The 24691-nt window shown below is 42.2% G+C and overlaps 2 protein-coding genes across 11 annotated transcripts in view; both read left to right on the forward strand.

Annotated features, from left to right (window-relative positions):
* The window catches only part of LOC5502981 (dynein axonemal heavy chain 8), a 43144-nt gene extending 30399 nt beyond the window's left edge, over nucleotides 1-12745 (forward strand). The window contains exons 65-89 of one of the 2 annotated variants that reach the window (XM_048732130.1): nucleotides 123-209; nucleotides 271-408; nucleotides 558-685; nucleotides 2456-2624; nucleotides 2907-3062; nucleotides 3231-3386; nucleotides 3599-3688; nucleotides 3775-3867; nucleotides 4012-4116; nucleotides 4326-4579; nucleotides 4942-5132; nucleotides 5534-5655; nucleotides 5838-5956; nucleotides 6140-6342; nucleotides 6420-6493; nucleotides 6814-6966; nucleotides 7141-7296; nucleotides 7439-7555; nucleotides 7678-7779; nucleotides 7843-8003; nucleotides 8297-8453; nucleotides 8564-8716; nucleotides 10537-10596; nucleotides 10679-10930; nucleotides 12309-12745. In XM_048732130.1, coding sequence (XP_048588087.1) covers nucleotides 123-209; nucleotides 271-408; nucleotides 558-685; nucleotides 2456-2624; nucleotides 2907-3062; nucleotides 3231-3386; nucleotides 3599-3688; nucleotides 3775-3867; nucleotides 4012-4116; nucleotides 4326-4579; nucleotides 4942-5132; nucleotides 5534-5655; nucleotides 5838-5956; nucleotides 6140-6342; nucleotides 6420-6493; nucleotides 6814-6966; nucleotides 7141-7296; nucleotides 7439-7555; nucleotides 7678-7779; nucleotides 7843-8003; nucleotides 8297-8453; nucleotides 8564-8716; nucleotides 10537-10596; nucleotides 10679-10930; nucleotides 12309-12596 — 3684 coding nt within the window. In that variant the 3' untranslated portion in view covers nucleotides 12597-12745. Of the gene's footprint in view, nucleotides 1-122; nucleotides 210-270; nucleotides 409-557; nucleotides 686-2455; nucleotides 2625-2906; nucleotides 3063-3230; nucleotides 3387-3598; nucleotides 3689-3774; nucleotides 3868-4011; nucleotides 4117-4325; nucleotides 4580-4941; nucleotides 5133-5533; nucleotides 5656-5837; nucleotides 5957-6139; nucleotides 6343-6419; nucleotides 6494-6813; nucleotides 6967-7140; nucleotides 7297-7438; nucleotides 7556-7677; nucleotides 7780-7842; nucleotides 8004-8296; nucleotides 8454-8563; nucleotides 8717-10536; nucleotides 10597-10678; nucleotides 10931-12308 lie in introns of those variants that run through there. The other variant, XR_007313627.1, reaches the window with a different exon arrangement.
* Nucleotides 12746-16658: 3913 nt separating this feature from the next.
* The window catches only part of LOC5502977 (hemicentin-1), a 44573-nt gene continuing 36540 nt past the window's right edge, over nucleotides 16659-24691 (forward strand). For 3 of the 9 annotated variants that reach the window (XM_048732131.1, XM_048732137.1, XM_048732135.1), the window contains exons 1-7: nucleotides 16662-17013; nucleotides 17151-17507; nucleotides 20753-21004; nucleotides 21383-21646; nucleotides 22022-22273; nucleotides 22662-22916; nucleotides 23077-23334. In XM_048732131.1, coding sequence (XP_048588088.1) covers nucleotides 16938-17013; nucleotides 17151-17507; nucleotides 20753-21004; nucleotides 21383-21646; nucleotides 22022-22273; nucleotides 22662-22916; nucleotides 23077-23334 — 1714 coding nt within the window. In that variant the 5' untranslated portion in view covers nucleotides 16662-16937. Of the gene's footprint in view, nucleotides 17014-17150; nucleotides 17508-20752; nucleotides 21005-21382; nucleotides 21647-22021; nucleotides 22274-22661; nucleotides 22917-23076; nucleotides 23335-24691 lie in introns of all 9 variants that reach the window. The other 6 variants (XM_048732133.1, XM_048732138.1, XM_048732134.1 and 3 more) reach the window with 5 other exon arrangements.

Here is a 24691-nt window from a genome sequence, read left to right on the forward strand (position 1 = left end):
TATATTCTATCCCTTAAAAAATCCTAGATTAAATACCAGATTTCGAAATGAAAACCCAAATTTTTAGTCATTCACCTATTAACCATAGACATACTTCAGCGCTTACTCGTCATTATTTTCAGGTTTGCGGTAACGTAGCCGGCCTTTGCTCATGGACACAAGCAATGTCCTTCTTCTACGGAGTAAACAAAGAAGTGCTGCCGCTCAAGGTACCATTAGCGATAAGTAGTAAAAGCTCCGTCTGTCCTCTGACTTGCCTTTTCCGTGCAGGCAAATCTGATCGTACAAGAGGCGCGTCTCAAGGTTGCCATGGGAGACCTGAACAAAGCTCAGGGGCAGCTGGACGAGAAGCAGGCGGAGCTGGATAAGGTGCAGGCCATGTACGACGCAGCCGTCGGCGAGAAGCAGGTACGCATTCAATCATATACAGGGCATCATGTAACACAGCAATCATCAGGCATTCATTCTGAACTCCACCTTAGTGTGTAGTGGTAAGTTTTTTTTTTATTATCGTTTTTGCAATCTTCCCAATGGATCCGCATCGTTTTTCCACCCAGACTCTTCTGGACGATGCTGAATCGTGCAAGAATAAGATGGTTGCCGCGTCTGCGCTCATTAATGGACTCGGTGGGGAGAAGGAACGTTGGACCCAGCAGAGCAAAGAGTTCCAGGCTCAGATAGGAAGGTGATCAATTATGTATACATCCAAAATAGTGTTGTTTGGGTTAACATCTTGCTTGTTTGCTTTGTGCTACATGAATGGTTATAGGATATTCCAGCTCGTCCCTGTTCCTTAGACATGTGATGGACATGCATTTATTGTTCTCTGTTCCTCAGACGTATTGTTACGTGCTCTCATTTTTGTATGTGTTTCAGACTTGTCGGCATATTTTCCTTGTTCTCTTTTTCTCAGACGTATTGTTGACGTGCTCTCATTGTTCGTTGTTCCTCAGACGTGTTACTGACGTGCTTTTATTGTTCTCTGTTCCTCAAACTTGTCGGTGACGTGCTATCAATGATGCTCTCTGTTCCTCAGACTTGTCGGTGACGTGCTATCAATGATGCTCTCTGTTCCTCAGACTTGTCGGTGACGTGCTTTCAATGATGCTCTCTGTTCCTCAGACTTGTCGGTGACGTGCTATCAATGATGCTCTCTGTTCCTCAGACTTGTCGGTGACGTGCTTTCAATGATGCTCTCTGTTCCTCAGACTTGTCGGTGACGTGCTATCAATGATGCTCTCTGTTCCTCAGACTTGTCGGTGACGTGCTATCAATGATGCTCTCTGTTCCTCAGACTTGTCGGTGACGTGCTTTCAATGATGCTCTCTGTTCCTCAGACTTGTCGGTGACGTGCTATCAATGATGCTCTCTGTTCCTCAGACTTGTCGGTGACGTGCTATCAATGATGCTCTCTGTTCCTCAGACTTGTCGGTGACGTGCTATCAATGATGCTCTCTGTTCCTCAGACTTGTCGGTGACGTGCTTTCAATGATGCTCTCTGTTCCTCAGACTTGTCGGTGACGTGCTTTCAATGATGCTCTCTGTTCCTCAGACTTGAAGGTGACGTGCTTTCAATGATGCTCTCTGTTCCTCAGACTTGTCGGTGACGTGCTATCAATGATGCTCTCTGTTCCTCAGACTTGTCGGTGACGTGCTATCAATGATGCTCTCTGTTCCTCAGACTTGTCGGTGACGTGCTATCAATGATGCTCTCTGTTCCTCAGACTTATCGGTGACGTGCTATCAATGATGCTCTCTGTTCCTCAGACTTGTCGGTGACGTGCTATCAATGATGCTCTCTGTTCCTCAGACTTGTCGGTGACGTGCTATCAATGATGCTCTCTGTTCCTCAGACTTGTCGGTGACGTGCTGTCAATGATGCTCTCTGTTCCTCAGACTTATCGGTGACGTGCTATCAATGATGCTCTCTGTTCCTCAGACTTATCGGTGACGTGCTATCAATGATGCTCTCTGTTCCTCAGACTTGTCGGTGACGTGCTGTCAATGATGCTCTCTGTTCCTCAGACTTATCGGTGACGTGCTATCAATGATGCTCTCCGTTCCTCAGACTTGTCGGTGACGTGCTGTCAATGATGCTCTCCGTTCCTCAGACTTGTCGGTGACGTGCTTTCAATGATGCTCTCTGTTCCTCAGACTTGTCGGTGACGTGCTTTCAATGATGCTCTCTGTTCCTCAGACTTGTCGGTGACGTGCTATCAATGATGCTCTCTGTTCCTCAGACTTGTCGGTGACGTGCTATCAATGATGCTCTCTGTTCCTCAGACTTGTCGGTGACGTGCTATCAATGATGCTCTCTGTTCCTCAGACTTGTCGGTGACGTGCTATCAATGATGCTCTCTGTTCCTCAGACTTGTCGGTGACGTGCTATCAATGATGCTCTCTGTTCCTCAGACTTGTCGGTGACGTGCTATCAATGATGCTCTCTGTTCCTCAGACTTGTCGGTGACGTGCTGCTCGCCACGGGCTTCCTGTCGTACTCTGGTCCGTTCAATCAGACTTTCCGCACGCTTCTGTCAGCGAGATGGCAACAGGAGTTGGAAGCAAACAAGATCCCATTCACCGAGAATCTGAACCTGACGTCTATGCTTGCAGACCCCGCAACAGTACGTCCCTATTATCCGTTCGTTTGACAGTGTAGTTCATTCATCATTATGATACTTTTGGATATATACTCGAGTCACACCGCTGTACTAAAAATTCTATTTACTAACACTTCTTTTGTGTCAAAAACGCGCAGAATCGTTTCATTATCTTATACTCAATCAAATAACCCAGATGAGTAAAGCGTATTCGTTCTCGTATACTCATCCAAATTATCCAGACGATAAAGCGTCTGACTGCATGAGGAATCGTGTTGAATTCATTTTACTCTTTCCGGTGTTTAGATTGGTGAATGGAATCTCCAAGGTCTCCCCACGGACGATCTCTCTATTCAAAATGGCATAATCGTCAATAAAGCTACGCGGTATCCACTGCTCATCGACCCACAGACTCAAGGAAAGGCTTGGCTTCTTAATCGGGAGAAAGCCAACGATCTACAGGTATATTGGATATTGGGGATGCTGCTATTTGATCTTATGAATAATTTATTTAACTTTTACATTGTTGTCGTTAAAGTACACTACCGACACCTCTCTTGATTATTGTATTGTTTCATTTACCCCTAAAATCACGTTTATCAGCTTTGGATTGTTTTGTTGCGTGCTCAGGTAACATCGCTAAACCATAAGTACTTCAGGAATCATTTGGAAGATTCCCTTAGTCTCGGCAGGCCTATGCTGATTGAGGACGTTGGAGAAGAGCTTGACCCCGCCCTGGACAACGTACTCGAAAAGAACTTTATCAAGTCCGGCTCCACATACAAGGTAAAGCCACGAAAATACATGCTTCCCATTTCAATAATCTCATTGCTCTAGCGTTGTTACCTACTTGGTAACAAGAAACGCCTGTATTTAATTACTATGACTTTATCCATATACTGAAGGCTACTCTAACTTCAATCTCCCTCTCTCTTTCTCTCTGCAGTTGTTTTAATTTATCTTTATCCATGTTAACGTTTGCATGTGCTTACCTCAAGGTCAAAGTGGGGGACAAAGAGTGCGACGTCATGAGCGGGTTTACCATGTATATCACCACCAAGCTTGGCAATCCGGCATACACACCAGAGGTAGCCTTCAAACTACTTAGCATACAAATGTACAGCTTGTGTATGAGACGATGATAGTGAATACTTGTTAATTTGATACAATTTAGATCAGTGCCCGTACTGCTATCATCGACTTTACCGTGACCATGAAGGGTTTGGAAGAACAGCTCCTAGGACGCGTCATCAACACTGAGAAGGAGGTCGGTTCTCTTATTACCAGTGTATAGAAAGTTTTGAGGAAATGCCCATACGAGGGAATTTATTTGAAATAAAAGCTCCATTTTCAAGGGAACAATATTTCGAACATAAGTATTTATGTAGCAATTTTCGTACCTTTATGCCAGGAACTCGAGGCGGAGCGTGTGAAGCTAATGGAGGACGTGACCAGTAACAAGAGAAAGATGAAGGAGCTTGAGGACAACCTGCTATACAGGCTCACGAGCACCAAGGTGATTAATAATCAGCGGATACACTCAGTATCAATAACGACGGCGATAGCAACAGCAAAAAACTATTCTCTTGATACGTGCTCCTGACTTCGCTGCCAATTACGATAATAAGAGCAAATTTACCTTATTTCCTTTGCCCGCTGCGCTTTGGTGGTTTCATTCTCAAAGGGGTTAGAACACGGTGCGTAATGTCATGCTGTCTCTTTAAGGGTTCCCTTGTTGAAGACGAATCTCTGGTAGCTGTGCTCAAGATAACCAAGGAGACAGCTGAAGAAGTGAGCGAGAAGCTGGCGATTGCTGCTGAGACTGAGACCAAAATCAACCTGGCTCGCGAGGAGTTCCGTCCGGTGGCAACGCGTGGCAGCATCCTGTACTTCCTGATTGTTGAAATGAGCATGGTCAATATCATGTACCAGACGTCACTTAGACAATTCCTGGGCGTGTTCGACATGTCCATGGCAAGGTGAGGCTATCTCGACGTTCTCTAATGTTGATTCGCTGCCGTCGTCTCTGACTCTGACCTATCAGGGGTTGCTAATCGTTGCTTATTGGCTGATCATAAGACACGTGGACTTTCCCTCTATAGCTAAAAAAAATTGTGTTCATAGTATCAACAGCTTAAGGAAGAACGAGTAGAAGTAATCTCATTACAAGCATCCTATCTATAACGCCGGTGATACAAGATGCAATACCTTGTATCCTGTATTCAATCAATAATAACTATTGCTTTATTGTTGTCCCAAATTATTTGAATAAGATATTGTGATTTGCATAGTTGTCGATCAAGTACTCAAAATTCAAGGGGTCTTTCTATCTGTGCAAAAGGTCTGAGAAGTCGCCGATCCCGGCTAAGCGCATCCAGAACATCATCGAGTTCCTGACGTATGAGGTGTTCAAGTACTCGTGCCGCGGTCTGTACGAGAACCACAAGTTCCTGTTCACGCTGCTGCTGGCGCTCAAGATAGAGATCCAGGACGGCAAGGTCAAGAACCAGGAGTTCCAGACGCTCATCAAGGGTACCTAATACATGTTACCTGTTACTGTTACCATATTTGTTTTCATTTACTCTCTTCAACGTAGGGCCTATGATTTCAGAGAGTGCAAATATTTCCCAAGGATGTGTATTTTATTTCCTCTGTCTCGGGTTATTATTCTATGTCGTTTTAGAAGCTACTTAGTTCAAGTTCTATGGAAATAGATAGAATGGTATATAGAAGAAATACAGTAATACACCTTGATAGTGTAATACACCCCGATAATTATGCCTTAATGACAAATTCTCAGTCCTCCACCTCCTAAATGTAAACAACAATGGAAGGATGAAAAAGTTGGAGTTTTTTTTATGTACCTAGTATTTAGGATTTAGTTCAGCAACATTGATAGTCTAACTTGGGTTTAAATGTCGGGCCGTGCGAAGGTGGCGCGGCGCTTGATCTGAAGGCGTGCCCTGCGAAGCCGTTCAAGTGGATCACGGACATGACATGGCTGAATCTAGTCGAGCTGAGCAAGTTACCGCAGTTCTCAGGCATCTTAGATCAGGTTTGTAGGCAGGCAGATAAACATGAATAGTAACACATCGGGATAGGCTACGAGAGGTAATCCACCTTAAACTAGGTTAGAAGTTTAGTAGCATAATGTCACTGATTTACTGAGAAAGCGCTGTGCGAAGATTGAACTACATGCGCGCTTTTTATTGAACTTTATGCGCTCTATTGTGTCAGGTGCGGCGTAATGACAACGGGTGGCGGAGCTGGTTCGATAAGGACGCACCTGAAGAGCACCCTATCCCTGATGGCTATCATACGTCACTGGACACCTTCCGTAAACTGCTGCTTGTCAGGTGTGTCACCATTATACTATAGCCAAACTTAGGATAATAGATAACCACGCTTTTATTCACCGGCCCCGATAGTACCGACCATATGAAAACCAGTAATGGGTTAGAATGGTTGTATTAATTGATAACTTGTTATCACTGAGAATGTGATTTAATCTCCGTAACAGATGTTTTCCTTTCTCGTAGGTCTTGGTGTCCCGACCGTACCCTCCCCCAAGCGCGTAAGTACATCGCGGACGCCATGGGCGAAAGATACGCGGAGGGAGTCATCCTGAACCTGGAGGCTACCTGGGAGGAGAGCGACACCAAGACACCGCTCATCTGTTTCCTGTCCATGGGTTCTGACCCTACAGGCTCAATCGAGTCCCTGGCGAAGCGCAAGGGCATAGGTAATGGCCACACTGAAATCCCTGCTAGCTCACTTGAAATCATAATAATTACACAACAATGCTATTTTTATGTACAGAGTGTCGTGCAGTGTCTATGGGTCAAGGCCAGGAAGTGCACGCAAGAAGACTGATCCAACAGTCCTGTGCTACTGTGAGTACCATGTCTTGTTCTGGCTTCTACACCATCATATGTAACATATCTCTAAAAGAAGGCAATACATCAAGGCTGGAATTCGACTCTGCCAAATTTTCGTCTTTAATAAGACTTGTTGTGCCCTGAAGAAGTCTTATTAAAGACGAAAATTTAGCAGGGTCGATTTCCAGTTTTTGGTGTATTGTAATCATTCTTCTGGTTCACGAACACGACTATTTGGGCTTTTTGTATTTATTCTAAGACAAGGCAAATAGACTACAAGGGCGACATGTTTTTGTTCAGTCTAGAGAGATGAATATGTATTTTTATTACTTCAGGGCGGTTGGGTGCTGCTACAAAACTGCCATCTTGGACTGAACTTCATGGATGAGCTGTTGGAAACCGTGACTAATACAGAAAACGCACATGAGACGTTCCGCACGTGGATCACATGCGAGGCCCACCCACAGTTCCCCATCAGCCTCCTACAGGTCAGTTGTCATAGCATTCTAAAAACAACCCGCACTTTGTATGCAATGCGACAATTACCGTTCAGTTAATTTCATGACATTACCCGGCTTAAATTTATGACTAAGCCGTACCATATCGTGATCTCTATTTAGGTTTCTAGCGGTTCTAATGATTTATACTTTCTTTTATTATAGTCGTCCATCAAGTTCACCAACGAGCCGCCTCAGGGCGTGAAGCCGGGTCTAAAGCGAACGTACGCCGGCATCACTCAGGACCAGCTGGATATCACGAACATGCCGCAGTGGAAGCCTATACTCTACGCTGTCGCCTTCCTGCACACTGTTGTACAGGTAGCGTACTCCTGATGTACCTTGGTGATATTTGTTGAAAGATAGCTAGGGTTTAGGCTTTATAGTATGGCACATCTTGAAGCTGAGCAGTTGTCCATAGTGATTTGTGTATCACTTTGACATGTAAATGTTTCCATCGTAGGAGCGTCGTAAGTTTGGCCCTCTGGGTTGGAACATTCCGTACGAGTTCAACCAGGCAGACTTCACGGCAAGTGTACAGTTCATACAGAACCACTTGGACGACTTGGATATCAAGAAGGTACGGCCTAAGGCTCCAATAACATCTAGCCACAAGACCACATGATTTAAAAATCGAAAGATGTTCAAAGTTATCATTGAAATATGAGCTCTTCATATGATAGTTCTTTTTTTTTTTCGTAGGGGATCTCGTGGAACACAGTGCGCTACATGCTGGGTGAGGTACAGTACGGAGGACGTGTCACAGACGACTACGACAAGAGGCTTCTCAACACCTTTGCCAAGGTACTATGCTCTAGTGTGCTGAATGGTATTTTTTATTGCTCTGAAATATGTTTTTCGTTCCAGGTGTGGTTCGGGGAGCACATGTTTCCAGATGACTTCTGCTTCTACACTAGTTATCCGATCCCCAAGTGCAAGACGCTTGAGCAGTTTATGGAGGCAATACAGGCAATGCCCTCCACTGACACGCCGCAGGTGTTCGGCTTGCATCCAAACGCTGACATCACGTGAGTAACAGATCTCTCTACATACTTTACCCATAATATTTTTCGCTTAGATGTTGTACCAACTTTTTATCCCTTTTCCCTACTCCTTGTTTTGCTCTTTCGTCGCTTACTCCTCCTTTTTCCTACTTTCTCCTAATTCTTCCTGCTGTACTGTTCTTTTTCCATCTCCTGCGCCTATAAAATCTTAATCCTCCACCAACTCCGTCCCTATGCCGCTCACAAACGTACTCTTAAAATGTTGTAACACCCTCACTTACGCGTCATCGTCAATAAAATACCATCCTGTTTGCCAGATACCAGAGCAATACCGCCAAAGAGGTACTGGACACCATAATGAGTATTCAGCCTAAGGACAGCGGTGGTGGCGCAGGCGAGACACGCGAGAGCATCGTCATGCGTATGGCTAACGACATGCTGGAGAAACTTCCGCCAGACTACATCCCGCATGAGGTACTCCTCCTCCTTCTACTATCTCTATGCTATCCTTTATTCGAATTCGATTTTCTCTACAGAACCAAATGTCCCAGGCCTCGATTAAGAATGTCTTCTTGTTTCTTCAGGTTAAATCCCGCCTGCAAAAGATGGGTGCGCTGACCTCCATGAACATCTTCCTGCGGCAAGAGATCGACCGGATGCAGCGTGTCATCACCTTAGTCAGGCACACCTTGACCGACCTCAACCTTGCTATAGAGGGCACGATCATCATGAGTGAGGTATGAGCCACACCTTGACCGACCTCAACCTTACTATAGAGGGTACGATCATCATGAGTGAGGTATGAGCCACACCTTTACCGACCTCAACCTTGCTATAGAGGGCACGATCATCATGAGTGAGGTATGAGCCACACCTTGACCGACCTCAACCTTGCTATAGAGGGCACGATCATCATGAGTGAGGTATGAGCCACACCTTGACCGACCTCAACCTTGCTATAGAGGGCACGATCATCATGAGTGAGGTATGAGCCACACCTTGACCGACCTCAACCTTGCTATAGAGGGCACGATCATCATGAGTGAGGTATGAGCCACACCTTGACCGACCTCAACCTTGCTATAGAGGGCACGATTATCATGAGTGAGGTATGAACCACACCTTGACCGACCTCAACCTTGCTATAGAGGGCACGATCATCATGAGTGAGGTATGAGCCACACCTTGACCGACCTCAACCTTGCTATAGAGGGCACGATCATCATGAGTGAGGTATGAGCCACACCTTGACCGACCTCAACCTTGCTATAGAGGGCACGATCATCATGAGTGAGGTATGAGCCACACCTTGACCGACCTCAACCTTGCTATAGAGGGCACGATCATCATGAGTGAGGTATGAGCCACACCTTGACCGACCTCAACCTTGCTATAGAGGGCACGATCATCATGAGTGAGGTATGAGCCACACCTTGACCGACCTCAACCTTGCTATAGAGGGCACGATCATCATGAGTGAGGTATGAGCCACACCTCGACCGACCTCAACCTTGCTATAGAGGGCACGATCATCATGAGTGAGGTATGAGCCACACCTTGACCGACCTCAACCTTGCTATAGAGGGCACGATCATCATGAGTGAGGTATGAGCCACACCTTGACCGACCTTAACCTTGCTATAGAGGGCACGATCATCATGAGTGAGGTATGAGCCACACCTTGACCGACCTCAACCTTGCTATAGAGGGCACGATCATCATGAGTGAGGTATGAGCCACACCTCGACCGACCTCAACCTTGCTATAGAGGGCACGATCATCATGAGTGAGGTATGAGCCACACCTTGACCGACCTCAACCTTGCTATAGAGGGCACGATCATCATGAGTGAGGTATGAGCCACACCTTGACCGACCTCAACCTTGCTATAGAGGGCACGATTATCATGAGTGAGGTATGAACCACACCTTGACCGACCTCAACCTTGCTATAGAGGGCACGATCATCATGAGTGAGGTATGAGCCACACCTTGACCGACCTCAACCTTGCTATAGAGGGCACGATCATCATGAGTGAGGTATGAGCCACACCTTGACCGACCTCAACCTTGCTATAGAGGGCACGATCATCATGAGTGAGGTATGAGCCACACCTTGACCGACCTCAACCTTGCTATAGAGGGCACGATCATCATGAGTGAGGTATGAGCCACACCTTGACCGACCTCAACCTTGCTATAGAGGGCACGATCATCATGAGTGAGGTATGAGCCACACCTTGACCGACCTCAACCTTGCTATAGAGGGCACGATCATCATGAGTGAGGTATGAGCCACACCTCGACCGACCTCAACCTTGCTATAGAGGGCACGATCATCATGAGTGAGGTATGAGCCACACCTTGACCGACCTCAACCTTGCTATAGAGGGCACGATCATCATGAGTGAGGTATGAGCCACACCTTTACCGACCTCAACCTTGCTATAGAGGGCACGATCATCATGAGTGAGGTATGAGCCAAACAATTTACAAATCACTTATGTCACAGAAGAGAACAAACCGTGTAGATAATTTTAAGTTGATGATTATTTCAGAATCTTCGTGATGCGTTGGATAACATGTACGACGCACGGGTCCCTGCACTCTGGAGAAAAGTAAGAAAAGATAGACTTTTAAAGGACAGTATTTATCTCTTGCGTGTCCAGCACTTGCCTTTAATCTGTGTTCTCCTCGTAGATCTCGTGGGAGTCGTCCACGTTAGGATTCTGGTTCACTGAGTTCTTGGAGAGGAACTCTCAGTTCTCCGCATGGCTGTTCCAGGGCCGTCCGAACACATTCTGGATGACGGGTTTCTTCAATCCTCAAGGTTTCCTGACTGCCATGAGACAAGAAGTGACGCGTGCGCACAAGGGCTGGGCTCTGGACTCGGTGGTATTACACAACGACGTCATAAAGCAGATGAAGGAGGACATCACATCGCCTCCAGCGGTAAGCAAACCTTAGTTCACTAAGACGCTTAAAGTCCATATAACCTTTCAAAGTTGATAGACTTTGTCAATTCTTTATATTTTCATCTTCGAAATGGTATGTGATTCGTATGGACCCTATAAAACACGCGTTTGCGCGAATAACGCAAATCTGTAATATTGTGGTATTTTGTTCATCCTTCGAAAAAAAGGCCGTGAACTAAAAGGCCCGGGTCCAGTCATTTGTGACGTAGATCGAGACGTCAAGCAAACTACATGAGAAAACATATGCGCGCTCTAAACCGGTTCCCGTCTTCATGTCTTCTTAGTTATTGCTGAAGAACGTTGTGTGGTTACAACTTTTACCGTCATCTTTATATCTCAACCTGGTAGTCAAATTATTATTTAACCTGCAAAATTTAGCAGATATTTTTTAGTCTTTGAATTGTTTTTGCATTGTGCGCGCGCGCTGCATTCGCAATCAAGAATGGCGTTTTCTTTTTTCGCATACAATTCTCGACTTTAAGTTATTCTTAGCTTCATTGTGGGTAGCATTGAAATATAAAACAATTCACCAATATCTTGTGGTATTGCCGTCTCTGAATTTTAACGGATTTAAGTGAAATACGTTGTTCTCAGTGTTTCCCGCCAAAACTTGGAATTATTCACTCGATTCAATCTCCTTTCGCGCGGCTAGATCTGTAGAAAATTCAAATTTCAATCATATTCAATTCCCTTTTCAGAATTTTAAAGTTTATATATATGCTTTGTTTTGGCTAGATTGATATAAGTGAAAGGTTTTAAGAACTTTAAACGTCTACATTAAGGAAACAAATTGCTGCGGCAGTATATAGGTTGTCGCTTTCAAAATGCCAATCCAAATAATTTTATTAATGTGTCAGTTTATTTAGCTTGTAATAGCTAATTTTGGACACTGGACTTTAAGTCCTCTCAATAGAGGACCTGACCTTGGTTCAAATCTTTGTCTTTTTGCTTGGGAGATGACGCCCGTACCATTAGCCCAAGCCTGTATTCCGCCATCGCGCCACTCTACTTTGTATCGATGAACCGTGGTCTTTACTTTCTTGACGCGTTTGAATTGGTTTTATCAAATGTGTTGACATGTGGCAAAAAAGGGCGTGATTCCTGTTTGTATTAAAAAGGGAATTGTGTCGCTTTTTGATTTGTTTAATTGGCTATACGAAAGCGGTTATTTAATTACGATAAATATATAATAAATTACTAATAGTGCTTATGTTTCCTGGGTTGACACCTATCTAACGATCAACGTTCGAAGTAAATCCTGGTATAAAGTAAAATGCAGTATGTACATTTCTTACACGATGAAATTGTTGCGTGCAACTGGTTGATGTTTCTATGTATGGTGTTCACCTATACAGGAAGGGGTATACATCTATGGTCTGTACCTAGACGGTGCCAGTTGGGACCGCCGCGGCTGCAAGCTTGTCGAGTCGCAGCCCAAAGTCCTCTTCACCAACCTACCCGTAGTTCACGTGTACGCGGTCAACTCCACCGCGCCTAAGGATCCACGCCTGTACCAGTGCCCCGTGTACAAGAAGCCTCAGCGTACAGACCTGACTTACATCACACCCCTGTGGCTCAAGACCGTGCAGAACCCCGACCACTGGATCATGCGTGGCGTGGCTTTGTTGTGTGATATTAAGTAGAGATGGCGCTTCTCGCCGAACTTATTCATAGCCGTCACGTTTACTTTGATGTACTTGCTTATGATTTCCTGGAGTTTCTTGTGAAGGATAACAATGTTATGATTATACAGAGAAGAGAACAATAAATTATGTAACTATTGTGAAAAAAAGGATTGTAATTTACTCTCGAAACTACCCCCCCCCCCCCTAAATGACAGCCGTTCAATAAAAATGCAAGATATCAAAACTGGTAAGTTTACCGTCTTTTTTCTATGTTTTGTAATTGGTTCAAATCAATCTGTTTTATTTGCCTTATAGATCTTATCTTGAGAAACACACTGATATGCAACGAAACGGCAAATGGTATGTGTCTTCTGTGTTATTCGATAAATAAATATATAATAGATGACTGAATTAATTGGTTACATTATGGCGGATGACAAAAATTCATGTTCAGGCTAGCTTCCGTTTCTAAATAGGAGTTGTTGAGTAAACCTGGGGTCATGAAAAACGCACGTTTTAGCGTCGTTGAAATGGAGCCATTCAACTGCCTTTCAAACTTTAAATGTAACTTCTGTGTTTTAAGAGACTATTTTATTTCCATATTTGGTTGCAATTTTGCACGGACTTAAAAATGATCCACAGTCGGTACAAGCGCCTCGCTGCGACCTTTTCTAGTCTAATTTGTTTTCCAACAAAAGAGCTACAGAACACATTAATTTGCAGTACAGGAATGTTTTGAAACAGGGTTACGGTCACGATATATTGCATTTTGTTGTCCTGCGGTTCGTAACATGGCTACGGTCACGGTTTCTTGCATTTGTCGCCTTGCGGTTCGTAACATGGCTACCGTCACGGTTTATTGCATTTGTCGTCTCGCGGTTCGTAACATGGCTACGGTCACGGTATACTGCATTTGTCGTCTCGCGGTTCGTAACATGGCTACGGTCACGGTATACTGCATTTGTCGTCTCGCGGTTCGTAACATGGCTACGGTCACGGTATACTGCATTGTGCTGTCGCTCGGTGAGCATTGCTGGATAGTCCGCTGATGCAATCTGCCGGTCAAGCCAATACATCAAGTAGCGATCGAGACTACCTCGACAGTCCTTTTCGTGTGACTTAGAAATTTTGTGAACTTTGCCAGTCATTAACTTGTCACTCTCTCAACTAAAGTGGCACCTCTATTAAAGGGGCTTCTTTTCAAAGTCCTGAAATATTTGACACTCAAACGCTTTCCAGTGTGATTTGGGCATTTTGCGGCGGCAAAATCTTAAAGTATATACCGTATTTTCAGTTTTATTGTTTCCCCTTTAAGTCTCTATTTTACAAGCAAGCTCCCAGGGTGGCTGCGGTATTTGTCACAATCATAGTCACAATCGCTGCACATCACAAAACGTCACCAGATCGTTCTGCTGAAGAGCCTTACTTGAAGGCGGGCAAAGCTCACTGGGTTCATAAACTTAGAAGAAGGTCGCTCTTTCGTAGGCATTCGCAGTGTGCTGCGTATAGTTGCTTATAGTCTATCGGACTTGACACATCAACCAATAAAGTGGACGATGGTTAAGATATTCTCTGTGATCTTCTGTAAGGGTTCGGAGCTTTTTCTCACGGTGTTTAACTCTCTGTAACTAGTTCTCCTGCTGTTCGAATCTTGACTCTTGTCGAGCAACTGCTGTGTGACCTAAAGAGGAATTAGTTAGATAACTAGAAGTAAATATATGATGGGAGTGTCACAAACAACACGAAGACCTAGGTATAAATTAGGTCACTCGCAAAATGGTCTTTCTGGTCTTTTATTTATTTTTACTGGTATTCACTGTTTGCGCACTTGCGAGATATCGTTTTTTGGGGGAAATAGAAAACGAAAAAGATGGCTAAACCTTAGAACCATCCAATATGTGGCTGGAACACCGTAAGGGCTCACCCTTGTACGAAAAGGTCCCTCTATAGTCTACAATATGTAGTTTTATTTTTGTTTATATTAAGTTTCGAATTCATATCAAAGTTCCTTTCAAATAGTTAATTTTCACGATGGAATTTTTTTAACCGCCGAAAAAGGTAAACCGCAGAGTTTATTATTAGTTAAGGCTCACGCTTCATGTGTCCGAACATCAATTTCCAAAAATGAATGAATGAATGAAGACCTCAAGTTATATATGCTTTTTTTTCTAATAAGCATCACCTTTAGAATGAATGAATAATTAAAGATAGAATGTCAATACTTCAAGTATTTCAATTCGTGGAAGTCTCATTAGTTGTTAATTATTAATTAAGATTGTTATTGGACACGCAATTTTGCCCTGTCATGCGCCGACTAGTCTGCTTTCTGCGCACATCAAAATTGTGACAATTTAGACAGCCTACATTTGGCTATCGGTGTTCAACTCCAAGACCAATATAAAACACCATTCTTGCGTTTACTAAATATGCTAAATTATGCCATTCACTGAACGTAGTTCAATGATGCGAAAAGAGATAGAACTTCCTTAGAACTACAACGGGGTTAAAAAAAAACTTGGCCTCTTTGAGAGCATACTTATTGTAATATTAAGGCCGCTTCCATTGGTAAGAATCACTACAGTGTATCAGATATGACCATAAAAGGCACCGCTATCCACAGCGCGAGCTATGCACAAGGAAGCCCAGCAAATTCTATCCAATATTGCGCCCAATCACGCCATAGAATAGGTCTTTTGAACAACGCAACGTTTCTCTCAGTGTACTATTGTGTTGCTTAGATAGAGGTACGACTGTACTTTGCATGACTGATCACGCCACACGTCATACTGCGAGTTACGGAGTCTATGTTTTTATATGAATAAAATAAACTCGTTTACACAGCAAACATTTTTTACAGGATAGCAAAAAATTTTTTACAGAACTCCATTTATCATATCTTTATTGCACTTGGCCATTTGTTCCTAAAACAGGTCTGGACAATATTTTTATCTTTAAAGAATTAGAATTGCCACCTGTGACCTGGCACCTACGGCGAGTTGCGAACAGAATAAAAACGTCACTATGACACCTTACAAAACAACCAAGGGTTAACTTCGCGCGTCGTGTACGACGTGAAGCCTACCATTCAAACACCTTCAGGTTTCTTTTCGTGTTATTTTGTTCTTGGCATAGAATTTCGTAATGTTTTAGTGCATAGAAAACAAACATAACATTGAAAGCTGCTCTCCGGTGACGTTAATTTTTTGCTTTACCTCAAGCTGAGCTGCGGCGAGGCAGAAAACGAATACAAATAAATCGCGCCTTATTTACAGCAACTTACAACAAGCCCTTAGGTTTTAGGCGTCCTTCGTCTGAGATTAATAACATTTTGCTACGAGAGAACGAATGAATGTTATTAGCCTCAAGAAATGAATTGTAATAAAGTGTTAAGTTGTGAAATATTTTGAGAAATGCTTCAGTTGTTGTTTATGCATAGTTGATCTCAGCGAGAGAGAGAATCGGCTATGATATTGTAGACCAAATTGCCATAAATTTCGTTGAGTAAGAAAAATAATATGCACACCTTTCCTTAGGCACAAAGCACTTAGCATATCGTAAGGGTGCCTAAAAAACTATTAAATGCAGGTACCAGTTAAGCATGTTGATGACCAATTGGGATATCAAGTATATTTGCCAGCTCTGTTAATAATACCAGCTCTATTTCAAGCCAATTCTAACCCCTTTTTTTATAAGTTAGTCAACTGAATTTTTTTTTACTAAATACATAAACTAAAATTTTAGTGACAAACAAATGTCACCACGGATACCACTAGCTGTGAAAGTATTTTCTAAAATTGTCGAAAAACTTAAAGAAATAAAGGTAGAGAAAAGGGACCGTAAAGTAGTGATAAGCCAATAATTTCTAATCTCGCGCCTTTCCCTTGAGATCGCGCTACAATCCTCTTACTCTCTTTTATAAAGAATAAAGTCAAGTGTGGGACAGCAAAAACTTTCCACTCCGTTCAATATTCATGTGTTTGGAGAAATTCAGAATTATTTAGCCAATAAAGTTTGAGCTTTTAATAACAACTAACCACAAAATTAAAGCAATTTCCGAGGGCCGTTAAGAACTTGCGTCCAATAATTACATAATAGCTTGTACTTGAGATCGGTTTCCGATATTCTCTGCCTAAAATACTTTTCAATAGAACGTAGATAATGTAAAATGCGTGGGACTGGAATCCAAGTCGTTAATTTGCATATAGTTCCTGCTCGTTGTTTTCATTTGCCTCGGCGACCCAGATACGATGCAGTGAGATTGAAAGCTTGCCTTCATATGCGTACTTAGCCCGATAACAGAGTATTAAGATATAGCAAAAGCATCTTTTGTTGGTCCCTAATCTCGGCTTGGCGTCCGCCATGTATTTACTCGGGGCCCCTCGCTCATGGCTTGTCACCGGGTTTATTTTCATCGTATCGTTTCTTCCGCATACAGGTAGGACGAGCAACGAACGTTTTTACTTCCTCGTCAAAAGATACTTGGAATCGTGATGGTTGTTTGAGATGATGGCTGTGTAAATAAGGCCTTTGTTGTTAATCTGTGAATTTGTTTGAACTTGTCGTGTGTTGTAGGTGCAATACGTATTACATCCAAGCCGGAAAATATTACCAAAGTACTGCAAGGGACGTTGATCTATAATGTGAGCTGGTACTGGAACATTACACCACCGGCTACGATATCTATTCGTGTGGCTGATATTCTTGTCAAGGGTGTTAAGATTGGGGCATTGATGGACGGATCCCCTCCAACTCCAGTAGTTTTCACCGATTTTAAATCTCGGTACAGCCTCAGTACAGCGACGTTCAACCCCATAACACTGATCATTAAAGATGTCCAGCCTCAAGATGCTGGGGAGTATGCGATGATCTTGGCAGATAGTGGCGGAAAAAATACTTTTGAGGCATCCAAGTTCACCTTGGACGTGCTAGGTATGTTTCGTGCCATCTAGTACTAATTTAAGTGAATAATTTTTTTTAGATTATTGCTTTAGTCGATCTTTTCTTATACAATACCGTAAGGAAGACATTTTTTTGTGACCGTTCATTGCTCTGGCATTTTCCTCTTGTGCATGCCTGCAAAATACCTGGCACTAACCTTCATCTATTTAACTTTTATTTTTTAATAACAACTTAGAGGTAATTTGAGATAACAAATTTTTCACTTTCATAATACATATATTTCCTAACAAAGAAAGTTAAAAAAATATTCGCTATAAACGCGGGCATAAATATGCATGCTATGATTTCCGTATTCCCGGTTTTTTGTCCTTCATGCTTGGTATAACACGGAGCTACGAGTAAAACCTAAAACAATGACAATTCCTAAGGGATGGAACAAAAGTTATGTGTTTTTACAGATCCTCTCTAAAAGCTAGACAGACAAAGCTTGTTGTTCGTAATAAATTCTCAATTGTTCGCATCAGGAGGTGACTCTCCTTGCCGACGATTCATTGACTTGCGTATAACGGCGCGGTGTAACGTGCCAGTCACTTCACATTATCAAGGGTCTGTGATTCTAAACGAGATATCTCATCACGTTTACCATCATGTCGCGCCTAACAACCAGCTGGAGATGCGTCCATAGTTTGAGTAAAAAAAAAAAAAATTAAAAGGGGTCACAAACTTGTTATTCTTAATGTAAGATTTGTCAGCTGCGATAATATGCTGGATAGTTCTGAGCCCTTTTGGGTGCTTATTTTTTTTAAACATGGATATACATTCTGGCTCAATCGGATAAATAATTAGTGAGTTACGATGTTGAAAACTATATTTTTGAGGCGTTTATTAATGTTATTGTTCAGTACCTCTTACGATTGCAACAGAAATAGATCAAAACCGGGATGTTGAACCAATCATTTCGAGACAGAAAAGGGAATTTCTTGATGTTTTCAATGATGTCATTGATCAAACAATTTATGTTGCATAGCAAATACAACGATACAGCGCAATCTAGTTACTAATTAAAACCAATAGCGATCTGATTATGTAGTCACCATTTTCAGCATCAATGAAACACGTGTTTCTTTAAGACCCAAAGTGGCATTATAAGCCTTATCTAACCCTGAAAAAAACTTAACCAAAATCGGATAAACAAAAACAATAAATTTGAAATTCTTTGTCTTGGGGAGTAAAATCAATTAGGCCTAAAGGATCTGTTGCTACAATTTCACATTTAAAATGCTGCATTTGCAATTAATCATGTTGAAAAAAGAGTGTTTTTTAACACTTTTAAAAAATTCAAGTAGAGGTCCGGTGACCACATCCATTTGTGTATGTTATTCTCAATTCTAGAACTGGCCGCGTTTAGATATTCTTGAAGTGAACTCTAACCTGAGGGTGACATCTGATATATTGACGTGCCATCCTCGGCCAACGCCCTTGTTATATTCCACTGTTTTAAGACGAACACTCCTACACTATATCCCATAATTATATTCCCCAATTTATGGACATCTAATCAGTATGTAAGTACATATTTAATGGCTAGCATGGCTTGACCATGAGATTATGAAAATGTTTCATTATGTGGTCTGTGAAGTTGAACGATTTTCTCAAGTGTTGCCCATGCAGCAATCGATATTATAGTAACAGTATAGCAATTAGTAGAACGTATGCAACCGTTGCGTTGTTATGACAACCTCGCTGCAATCATTGGAAGAGGCGTGGTCACCTGCCGGTGTAATTGCCGTCGACGAGTGTTGGGCATCCATGCAAAGAGAATTGGTTTATTTTCTAGAATACATATAGATATATTGGCTAAGTCTTATTTAAGAAACAGACATTGAACGGCTCGCTTTAGTTCACCTATAACCAATTTCTACGGCTACGCGCCTTTCCAAATTTTGCATTGATAGCGACGGTGGTTTTTTCTTCCTTGAAAAATTTCACTGATAACGCTTGGTTGCTCGTTCTGAATTGCTATTATATTATTTGAATATGCGGTCATCAAAGATGACCGCATATTCAAATAATCAAGAGATAATCAAAACACTTTTAAGGTTTCAAGCAAAACAAAAACATGGAAATAAGGAATGCCCAAAGGCTAAAAACGCGTCATTATTCCGTTATCTGTCTGGAGACAGCATTAGGCGCTAAGACAAGTGAAGCCTGTCCTCTAATATATGTTTTGACATCAGTTTTTTATTTATCTTAGATCAGAAATTTAGGAAATCGATGTAATCCATCTAACTAAAGAAGACATTTTAAGATGACAATCGCGTTATTTATTAAAGTTTTGTCTTTCCTTCATATTATGTAGGTTTTTTCAAGGAATTACGTTTTGGACTATAGGATGTGATTACAAGGCATACAAGGCATTATTAGGCGGAGTAAATTGCTGCGAAAGAAAATCACCATGTTACTTCCATAACCCTAATGGGTTACATCTCATGTCTATCACAGGCTGTAAAACATTTTGATCTTGTGATTATTCTAATTGCATCAAAGTTATCTGTCAATGTCTGATAACATCGAAGGTCCTAGTTATTGATTTACTTGCTTTGACAAATCAGTTAACCATTTAAAAAAATACATGCTGAATAATAGTCATCATGGTAGTCTTAAGGCCTTGCTAAAATAGGCGACATGACGAGCGCGACATGTAGTGGCGACATGTCTCTTAAATGTTTCCTAGTTTAGCCACCACCAAAAACATGTAGGGCACGAAAAATTTTGTAGAGCGCGACACGAAAATGTTTCTCAACTATCGAAGAATCATTTTTTTGTCGCTTCTACAAGATTTGGCGCGCGCTACAATGTCTCTGGGTGGCTAAACTAGGAGACATGTCGCACACTACATGTCGCGCCCAACATGTCACCTAGTTTAGCCAGGCCTTTAAATTTTCAGGTTAAGTAGATAAAACTAGAATGGAAGTAACAACTATTTCATGGTGGAGTATTTTTACTTCCTAGTTTCCTTTATCTTCACTTCCATAGCAATATAAGATAAATTCTTGAAATTTACTACTTTTTCTTCAAAACCTTATTCAAAAGGAAGCTTCGATACGTTATATCGGTATTAAATTATTGTACAAAGCGTTGACATTATTAACACTGAAGCAAGTGAAACCGTGGCTGCTGATTTCACTGAGTTTCATAAATATAAATTTAAATATAAATATATGTGTTGTCTTCTCTAAACGATTGTGCCTTTAACTCCTACTCTTTTTCTACAGTTCCACCTGGCGTCACTCCAGGAGCTAACGTGACTGTCAACAAGACAGATAAGGCCGAACTGAGCTGCTCTGCCACAGGGAACCCAACGCCTAACGTGACCTGGACCAGGAGCGGAGGAGCCGATGTACTGGGGACTGGGGAGACTCTCACTATTAGCGATGTCAAGATATCGGACGGAGGGTGTTACGTGTGCACCGCTTATAATAACATCGGTAGTGAGGCAAGTGGCACCGTCTGCCTTACCGTGCAATGTAAGTTGATGCGGTCGTAATGCATAGGTACAATGTAAGTAAGAGGTACATAATGTAGATATGTATACAAGAATTACAGATACGTATACATATACATATATGTATGCAAGATAGATCATCTAAATTTCGCAAATAAAACTGTCTTAGCTTTTAAAACCTGTGGTTTTCGGGAAGAGGGTCAAGTATTTCAGGTCGTTTCTTCAAATTATGCGAATAGCACTGTTGACCTGTCTCGTATTTTCATTCTTTTAGATTATTTATCTTTGATGCTTATCATAAATATATATTAATTATTATTGAATATGTGACATGTAGCCAAATCCTTACTATTATAAACCTGTGACTCTCCCCTCGAACTCACTTGTTTTTTTTCTACAGACGCCCCGAATGCTACAATAAGTGTGAATACCACTTTAGTTTGTCAAGGCGACCACGTGGCATTGACGTGTACAGCCGACGACTCATTCCCTCCAGTCATCGGCTATCACTTCTACAGGGGTGGCACGCTAATCGTCACCAGCTCTAACAATGAATACACTGCCGCGGCATCCACAGGACTCCCAGAATTCAACGAGTTCACGTGTGCGGCATATAATCTTGCCGGTGGCGGACATAATGCTTCCGTGACTGTTCAAGCTAAAGGTATTGCTATTTCAGTTTTTGTCGCCGTTGTTATCATTATTAGCGAACTAAAAATTTACGACGGCGAAGAGACGACGACAGTGCACACGTTACATTTATCAATGCGGTGGAAAAAAAAAAGGTAGTTGTGCGCATTTGAACGCTGTCCGTAGAATCTCCGCCGTCATAAATATCAATGTCTCTACTATTTCTGTTGCTGCAGACGCTTTGTTTTTTTATCTTGAAATTTTACATGTTAGTGTTAATAGGTGGACTATCTATAAAGTCCATTTCTAATAAAGCTTCTTTTACAGAGCCTGTGTACTTCTGTCCTTTAAATTTGCTAAATTTGGCACACGTTAAAGGGTGCAGGCAGTGATCACCGTTTGGTTTCAGTTCCTCCCGCGATCACCGGATTCTCCCCGCCCCAGAATGTAGCTGAGGGATCCGAAGTAATGCTGGAGTGTAACGCGACCGGCTCCTCACCCAACATCACTATCGAGCGCAACGGAGAAGCTCAGCTGTCAACCACAGGAAAACACACGTTTGCAGCTATCAGCAGACGCGAGGAAGGCAGTTATAGATGCATCGTGCATAATGGCGGAGAATGTCCTACTGTGTATAGCACAACCAATATCACCGTCAACTGTGAGTAGTAACCACCAAAACCAACCCCGCTAGCTGCAGATTGCCCAGTTTACTGGGAAGGTAACAAATATACCTTTCTATCGTCGTTATCCTCCTTATGTTTAGTTGATGTCCTAAACATCTGTTCATTTTAGTACCGCGCATGCTCATCTTTCTTTGGAATAATGTTTTTCGGTCTTCTTCTGTCACACCTACCCTGCAATTAAATAGTTTTTTTTGCGCCTTATAAATTAAGGCTCTTTTTATGGTAAGTAATACTATATTGTTTAACCCTGTCAGGTGCATCATGTAGACATTGCACACTAAACTATTTGATACGATAGAATATGTACGGTGTAACTACGTGCATGTATGTACATATTGATTGTTGTGCTGCTGTTCTCACCAGACAAACCTGAGAATACGACCCTCACACCCAGCACCGCCTCATCCTGCCAGCACGACATGGTCACCCTGACGTGTGACGCCGCCGCGAAGCCTGTCGCCAGGTACCACATCTACGTCAACGGCGAGCTGAACACGACCACCACCAACAATACCCACACAGTGAGGCTTGAGAACACCGGAAGTGTGCAGTTTACCTGTGTTCCCGAGAACGATGTGGGGACTGGAAAGAATGCAACTGTCACTATCAACGTCAAGGGTGAGTAAAATCTTACTTGGACAGTTAACGACTGAACGGTATAATTTGGTAAACTGCTAGCATAGAATAGTATCCGTATTCGGAGTTCTGTATTTATATTTTAAAACTATACCATATAATTACTTAACTAATATTTATGGATTTCTCTTCCGTCTTCCAGCTGCTCCAAGCATTACGTTCATAACCGCCAACATGACGGTCACCGAGGGCTCTCTTTTGAACCTACAATGCAACACGAGTGGATCGCTACCGCTGAACGTTTCGTGGAGTAAAGTGGGCGCGGCGGGTGTTCTCGCGTCGAGTGGGAGTCAAGAGTTCAGCTCGATAACTCGCGCACAGGACGGGACGTACGAGTGCATGGTACACAATGGCGACGAGTGCCGAGCAGCGAGTCAACGAGTTACCATTACTGTCAATTGTAAGTGATAAACATTGAGATGTGTTTTCATTTGTGGAAGCATAAAGGAAGTATTAAAGGAAGTATTGAATCGGGTTTGAGTAAAAAGACAAAAAAAACCTACATCACCACTTGGCTGGCATTTTCAAATAACCAGCATCCCACCCAAATATTATATTCCCCTGTCAGTTTTGTATTTGTATCTGTTTTGTTATACAAAAAAAAAAACTGTAAATTCTAAACCTTAAATCATCAAACTGTAGCTCTCAAGCAGCCCCTTTAATTACAATAACATTATAAGCATGATAAATATGATTCGAACTAAATGTAGCTCAAAGCATCAGATCGCGTGTAACACTAGCATGTCTGCTAGGACAACTTCTAACGCTATAATCTCACGAACACCTTTAAAATATTTAAAACGATTTGCTTCTAATATTTTGTAAATAGTAAAATTGCTAGCTAAATGCATTATGAACTAAATTCTAAGAAACGCATAGGTGGCATAATACGTTTTTGTTTAATTTGTTTAATTTAAACTAAAATTTTCTAAAGCTTTTTTCATGTGTAATTGTATTAGTGAATTATATCAGTGTGAATATGATTAAAGATTTTTGATCAGCCAAGACCCTTTCACAAAACAGTTGTCTACTATGCTGTGTAGTATTTACGGATTTCAGGGAAAAGCCGAGTCGAAGAAATAGTGGTCTCGCGCACAAGCGAGTTTGATATATCCGTGGCGTTATTCTGTTAGAAGTTGATCTGAGCATGGCTTCGTGTGATTGTGAGCTTGTCGCCATAATGGCACAGTGCTCGTCTTCGCTTTCCTTGTTTCTTTGATGACAATACAGAAGTGTCTTTGAACACTGAATCTTTGTGTTTTCCCTGTCTTTTTTGTTGCTTTGGAAATATTGCATGGTCAAGGTATGTACTATGTTTTATTGATTTGTAAGTAATTTGCACAAACGTAGAATTGCTATGCACCTAGTCATGTCATTGCTAGAGAAATGTGTTACTTTAAGCACGTTAAGTTCTAACGTACGATGTTGTCACTGATTATATTCTTTTTACGGGATTAAAGTCTTATTCATAACTAAATACGTTACATTGATAGCATGATCACGGAGTTTTTGCCAAAATTTTACCTACCTGCCCCCCCCCCCTTTATCCTGATGCAATTTCACTGATAAGCTCCCATAAAGGGTATCTCCTATCACATTAAACACTCACCTGGTACTGGAGGGGGGAGGGTTAGGAGTGGGATAAGGGAGGCAGGTAGGGAGAATTCTTATACAGGGAGGAGGGGAGGCACGAGAGTATTCTGACATTTCATGGTCACGGAGCTCTAGCGTTCACATTTATCTCATATTCACTACTT

The sequence above is a fragment of the Nematostella vectensis genome, chromosome 9 (assembly GCF_932526225.1).
Source record: "Nematostella vectensis chromosome 9, jaNemVect1.1, whole genome shotgun sequence".
Classification (NCBI taxonomy): Eukaryota; Metazoa; Cnidaria; class Anthozoa; order Actiniaria; family Edwardsiidae; genus Nematostella; species Nematostella vectensis.